The 7,195-nt window shown below is 40.7% G+C and overlaps 1 protein-coding gene across 1 annotated transcript; it reads left to right on the plus strand.

The window, feature by feature from the left end:
• The first annotated feature begins 2,483 nt into the window (after window positions 1-2,483).
• On the plus strand, window positions 2,484-4,834 carry LOC110879668. Its single transcript, XM_022128180.2, has one exon. It carries the CDS (start codon window positions 2,586-2,588, stop codon window positions 4,563-4,565), a length of 1,980 nt encoding a protein of 659 aa, XP_021983872.1. The 5' UTR covers window positions 2,484-2,585; the 3' UTR covers window positions 4,566-4,834.
• The last annotated feature ends 2,361 nt before the right edge of the window (window positions 4,835-7,195 follow it).

Consider the following 7,195-nt stretch of genomic DNA (forward strand, 5'->3'; position numbering starts at 1 on the left):
TTATTGATTGATTAACTTTATCGCATTGTTACTTCCTACCATTCACAATCGTAAATCGGTCGCATTGATTAAACATTCGATCATTTCATTTAGACAACACTTACTCCACATAATACAAAAAGTAAAACGAAAACATTAACAGTCAAAGAAGTCAAAGTTGACTTGGACTTTGACTTTGACTTTAACATTCGAAAACACGGGGTGTTACAGAGGCCTAAATTTTTTCAAGAGTTTCGGGAACAGCTCTGATTAACACCTATGGATGTTAGAGTATACCAAGTGGCCTTAAAGTAACCCACGCGCCTCCTTTTTTGTTCAATCTCACCACATTTAATCTTAGGCCTTGATAACCTTTCTACACAAATAAACTTCTTAGTTTAACGCTAAGACCTTCTGTAGTGGGGCACCATGTTTGGTTTTTTTTCATCAATCGCGCCACACGACGGGCGGCACTATGGGGGTCAAAATGGGGTGTGGCATCATGCTGATAGCGGCGTGATGTGGGCTTGATTTAAAAAAAATGACCGTTACAAACGGTCAAATATGAAAAAAAAAATTAAAATTCAATTAATATTCATTATTCCCTATAAAAATTGACCCCTTCTCCCATATTTTTATAAACCCACACACCCTCTTTCTCTTTAGCTTTTTTTTTTTTTTTTTTTTAAATCCACAAATTTTATACAATGCATCCCTTCAACCGTGGTTTTATTCCTCCCCATTCGAGTGCGGACCCGAACCAAAGTGGTAATCCTACCCGCCCTGTGTCTCCGATTCTCACTCGACCCACCCCTTTCAGATCCGGTTTTGTCGATTATAATCAACAAAATACCGGGTTCATGAACCTTTTGAACCAACCGCTCTCATGGGACCCGAATCTCTACGGGTGGAACCGGAATCAAAACACGGACGGAATGGGGTCGTCTCAAGCGTTCGGGTCGGCTCAAGCTTTCGGCTCCCCACTACACGAACCCGAGGTTGTTCCGGAAACACAACCCGAAGTAACGAAGACGCAAAAAGGAAAAGGAAAACAGACACATAAAAAGAAAGCGAAAACCGCCACCCGAGCGAAAAAAATGTGATACCGTGGGAATCCGATGAGGAATATGCGCTAACCCGCTCTTGGATCGATGTGTCGGAGGACCCCGTAATAGGTAAATTTATTTTTTTTATTTTATTATAAGTTTTTTATTTTCTTTTTTTTTAAATTTCATTTTTTTCTGTTTTTATTTATTTTCGGTTAATATTTATTTTCAGTTTTTTTTATTTTCTGTTTATTTACAGTTTTATTTTTCTGTTTTTTTATTTTCTGTTCATTTACAGTTTTATTTTTCTGTTTATTTACTGTTTATTTTCTGTTTTTTTTTAATTTCGGACTAATTATTTTTTTTTTGGTAGCAAACAATCAAAATAAAACCCTTTTTTTGGAGCCGAATACGAGAACTTTTTTTCGATCTCATGGGTAAAGGAGACGAATACCGGCCGGCGGACTCGATATCGGGCAAGTGGACTGATATCAACAACAAGTGCACGAATTTTCAAACCGTGTACCAACGCAATTTTGCCGGATGGAAAAGTGGAAGCAAGGGCGATGACATTACCCAAGCGGCGTTTGTCGAGTATACAAATGGTCAAGGCAATTTCCCGTACCTAAGGTGTTGGCAAACCTTCGCCATAGCCCTAATTGGGCCAACATCTCTACTCCTAGCGGTCGGTCGGAAAATAAAAGGCCGTCAAAGAGATCCAAAACAAACGAACCGGGTGAACCCGAAACGCCAACCTCCGACGCTCGAAACACCGACTTGAACGAATATATTCCGGAGGAAGAGCTACCACGACCCCCCGGAAGAAGAAGCTGGTCGAAAAGGCCCGAGTCGTCGTCGATGTCGATGGGAACCGAAATGAGTAACGCATTTTCGGAGATAAACAAATGACTTCAAGACATACACGAACTCAGGACTAAACGTATGGAGGAGAACCGCGAAATGACCGAGATTATGCAGGATAGACAATGGGCTCACGACTTTGAGTTCTACTCGAAACCGCACGACTACCTAACGGGAAAAGCGTTGAAGATGGCGTTGGCACAAAAGGAACGAATAGAAAAAGATGTAACCTTTGATCGTGTAATGTTATTTTTTATTTTATTCTAGTGTAATTTTTTTACTGTTTTTTTAATTTTATTGTAATTTTTTTTATTTAATGAAATGATTTTTTAATTTAAAAAAAGTTAGAAATTAATTAAAAAAATTGAAAATTAATTATTTGAGTAATGATGATGTAGGGGCTTTATGACTATGGGCTCAAGTGAGATAATGCTTCATAAAACCCCTGTGACGTGACACGACACATGTTGGATAACGCCTACAAAGAGCCTTTATGAGTAAGGACCGGATGGCCTAAAGATAATGTATTTCGTTAAGAAAACAGAAGTGAAGAAAAAACTAAAAATGTAAAGAAAACAAGTGCAATTTGAATTCTCCTACTAACCGCCCTACGCACTCCTCACTTGTCTACACTACATATATTTCATCTTCTCCAACTTCTTCTCAACCATTATCCACCATCATCTATCTACACCACAAATGGATAACCCTACAGGCACCATCATCTTCACCACCGTCGGCCGCCCACACTACGGCTTCGACATCTTCTCCACTCCACTACCTCCCACTCTCACCGACTTCTCCTCTCCTCCCTCCGAACACCGCCTCACCGACGGCGTTTCCATCAATTTCAATGCTCAGTTCGTTGGAACTGACGATAACAACCACAGCAGCATCGTCTACGTCTCCGAGAGAACCGGCTCACCTAAAATCTACCTAGACTCAGACCTCTTACCTTCTGCTCCGGCGAGCCTGTTTCACGACCGTCCGATCATCAAAAACAACCGTCTGTTCTTCATATCCGCTCACGAACCGCCTGATTCACCGTTCAAAAGCTGGTCTGCACTTTACACCGTTAATTTAGACGGTTCCGGTAACAGTAAGGTAACTCGATTGACGCCGTACGGATGTGTTGATTACAGTCCGTCAGTTTCTCAATCCGGTGACCTCATCGCCGTCGCATCGTACGGTTCTCGCCGGTGGAGCGGTGAGTTTCATCATCTAGAAACGGATATTGTGGTTTTCCGGCTAAGTGATCCGAATAAGCGCTGGAACGTTTGTTCGCTAGGCGGTTGGCCTACGTTTTCCGGCGAGAGTACTATTTACTTCCACCGGCAAGCAGACGACGGTTGGTGGAGCATTTTTGTTGCAGAGTTACCGTCAGGTTTTGACGTTCACGTAACCGCTCCACGACGTGTGACTCCTCCTGGTGTTCATTGTTTTACACCGGCTGCTATGCATAACCGCCGGCAAATCGCCGTCGCGACACGGCGGAAGAGCGAAAACTACCGGCATATCGAGATCTACGACCTCGATTCTGAAAAGTTTTATCCGGTAACGAAGTTGTTAAACCCTAAATTTCATCACTATAATCCGTTTGTTTCTCCGAACAACGGTTATCTTGGTTATCACCGGTTTAGAGGTGAAACTGAATCGAGTGTCAGTGACTGTGAATCAATTGTTCCACACTTAAACCTAGTTTCATCTCCGATTAACGAGCTTAGAATGTTAAGACTAAACGGTGCATTTCCGTCGTTTTCTCCAAACGGAGATCTGATAGCTTTCAATCCTGATTTCGATTCAAAAGCCGGTTTAGATATCGTGAAATCCGACGGTTCAAAACGGTGGAGATTGTTAAACGGACGAACAACATTTTACAATTCGTGGAGTCCAGTTGAAAAGAACGTGATATTCACATCAATCGGACCGATATTTGATACTGTTAAAGCTACTGTGCAAATCGCTAGGGTTTCGTTCGAACTAGAACAACTCGAAAACGATGTAACAGATGATGTAATAGATGTAAAAGCTGAGGTTAAGATACTTACAAGAGAAGAAACCGGCAACAATGCGTTTCCGTCATGTTCGCCTGACGGAAAACGGTTAGTGTTCAGATCTGGACGGTCAGGACACAAAAACCTGTACATATTAGACGCTGTTGACGGAGAGTTTAACGAACACGGAATCCGGCAAGTAACCTACGGTGAATGGATCGATACGATGCCGAGCTGGTCGCCGGACGGTAAGCTAATTGCGTTTTCATCAAATCGGCATAATCCGGCGAACGTTAATGCGTTTAGCATCTACGTAATGTGCTCCAACGGGAGTGACGTACGGCGGATATATGTTGCCGGAGAGGAAGGATCTGAGGAGGTGGATAGAGAGAGGATTAATCATGTGTGTTTCAGTGGCGACGGTGAGTGGTTGTTGTTTACGGCGAATATTGGCGGAGTGACGGCGGATCCGGTGTCATTGCCGAATCAGTTTCAACCGTACGGTGATTTGCATGTGGTGAGGTTGGATGGTAGTGGTCTCCGGCGGCTGACGTGTAACGGTTATGAGAATGGAATTCCGGCGTGGTTTCATGGTGGTGGTGAAAAGGAGTTGGGGTTGAATAGTGTGGGTGAGAAGTTGTTGGGTCAGTTTGATGAACCGCTTTGGATCAGCTGTGATATTTAATGGGTTTTTCAAATGTGTTAAAAACCGGTTTAAACTGACTTTTTTGTATCGGTTGAACCGTCTGTTAAAACCGATTAAATCGCACAGTACACCCGGTTGAACTATCCGATACACAAGATATATTGTTTGGATTTTAAAACATTGGGTTTTTGTGATTTTTGTTTATAGAAAATTTCAAATAAGTCATGTCATAAATGTGAGTTTTGTATTCTTGTATTTGCATTTGGCCTCCATCAAACATGAATAAAATGTTTTTTTTATTTTTTTTTATTTTTTATTTATTTTTTTTTTTTTGCAAAATAATTTGATTTTTACATGTTTTAGTTTCGTGGGTTGGCACAAATATAATGATAGCACCAACCTTCCTTATAATGACATCATCTAATTGTTATCGTTCTTAAAATCTTTTCATTGTTGAGTTTAGTTTCATGATTGTTTTATCATTTTAATTTATGTTAAAAGGATAAAAGGTGTGATAAGCTTTAGGGACCACGAGGTCCTGTGTTCAATTCCCACAAGTAAGTTTTTTTTCAAGAGTTATTGAGTTTCCTCCTGAATTAGTATATAGGCATTTTGCCGAACAAAAATGTTTTTTTTTGCTAGATTTATTGGGTTTCTTCATGACTTGGTGTATAGGCATTTTGCCTAATGGATGCTCTAATGGTCCGTCAGTGATATAAATTTGGCAATTTGCCGTTCAGAAAAATAAATAAAAAATAAGCGAATCAGAAAACAACAGTTAAATCAAATGAGCTTCGTTTTGATCCATTAAATTACACTAATGGGTTTAACCCATTTGCTAACGTAATTTGTTGGTAGCCCAAGAGAAATGAAAAAATAAAAATATTGAGAAGAGAAGCCCACGAGCCCACAAAATAATATACGACAGTTTTTTGAGGCTTGGCACGGTTAACTAGGGCTCAATGCTATTGGCTGCTGCGTGGAAGCTGCCGGTTGGAGCCGAGAGACAGCCAAAAGCTGGAAAGAACGGGCCCAGCAGGGTGCCTTGGGGATTGCGCCAGAAGGTGACAATTTTTTTTAGGGATGTAGTTCGAACCAGAAAATAATATTGTCTAATATAAACACGAGGTAACTTCTTACTTTTTCTGTCCAGTTAATTGGGACTATAGTTTGATTTTATGTGTGTTTAGTTCGTTTGAAGTTATGATCACCTAGCCTGAACTTTATTATAACTTTTTTGTCCAGTTAGTCTCAATTATTAGTCGTTGCCAACAACGGTCCCAACTTAAAAAATAACCTATAGTAGTCTCACCTTTTTCACATATTGTAAATCAATCTAACTGAAAAGGAGAAGAGAGACAAAATGAAATGAAGGTTTTGTCAGTAAATGTCCATTGGTTGGAAAGTGGAAACCTACTTGGAAGAGATCGAGGCCAGGGGCGGACCCACATAGAGCGGGTCGGGGTCACTGGACCCCAATGTTTTTTAAAAAAATAGTAGGTTCGGTATATTAAATTTTGTAAGGTTCCCATAAAGACAATTAGGTGGACACCATTAAAAGAAAAAGACACTTGTAGTGGTCAAACCCTTTCTTTACTTAACAAAAGGTCATGGGTTCAATCATTGCATAGTCTGCTTTTTCTGTTTTTTATAAATCTAATTCAAACCACGTTCTGACCCGACCCAAATGAGGACCGAACTGAAAATTTTAACGTTTTATTTTGAAAATTTTGAACACTGAAAAAAATGGACCCCATTGGAAAGAAATCTTAGGTCCGCCACTCATCGAGGGTTTATTATTTGAATTATATTTTCCATGTTTATCTTTTAATCATTTAGTATAAGTAGGGCATCTAGGGTTTATTGTTTTTCAGTTTTTGGTTGATTTAGAATTAAAGAACATTGTTCTTGAACCATTTGGTTCGATTTATCGTCTTTGATTATCAATTGTTTTTTGAGTCATTTGATTGTTTCCGAAACTGCATCAGTTGGTATTAGAGCTTTTAGTTCTCAAATGGCTCGACGTGGAGGTGAACACTTGTTTGCCCGTAGAGTCGCCGATAGAGGCAACATCATGAGTGTTTTCTATTCACATGCCCATGGAGAAGATCGACACCTTACTCGTAGATTCGCCGACCGAGGCAGTGATGGAGTCTATCCCTATCCATGGGATCTGAAGATCAAACGGCTTCGACAACGAGTCCAAGATATTGAAGAGATCAAACGACTTTGACAACGAGTCCAAGATCTGAAGAGATCAGACGGCTCCATTAGCGAGTCCGAGATCTTAAATTACAGCGGAATACACGCAAGATGGAAACCGAGTCGAGAACCTTCGCTGGGACGAAGGTGTTGACGGAGAGGAGCATCCGGTCATATATCACCCACCCTGGTTCTACGAACCGATTTATCCGGAGTGTTCGTCAAAAAACGAACCGAAATTCGATGCAGACGAGATTGAACCCGGTGAGGAAAAATGTGTGTTCGTGCAAAAGGTTCTTAACAGGACTACTAGGCAAGGGGACGAACAAATAAAAGCACACGAAGAAGATGAAGATGGTAACCTGTTGATGACAGAAATTACAAAATACGCGAATACATTTGCAGGCAGTGGCAAAGCTTGAGATTTCCGACTGGGGGTCGAAAACGTATATACCCAAAAATTTCTA

The sequence above is a fragment of the Helianthus annuus genome, chromosome 9, assembly GCF_002127325.2.
Source record: "Helianthus annuus cultivar XRQ/B chromosome 9, HanXRQr2.0-SUNRISE, whole genome shotgun sequence".
Taxonomy (NCBI): Eukaryota; Viridiplantae; Streptophyta; class Magnoliopsida; order Asterales; family Asteraceae; genus Helianthus; species Helianthus annuus.

What these genes read in the sequence shown, in the direction of transcription:
- LOC110879668 (XM_022128180.2), top strand. Translation starts at nt 2,586, where the DNA reads ATGGATAACCCTACAGGCACCATCATCTTCACCACCGTCGGCCGCCCA.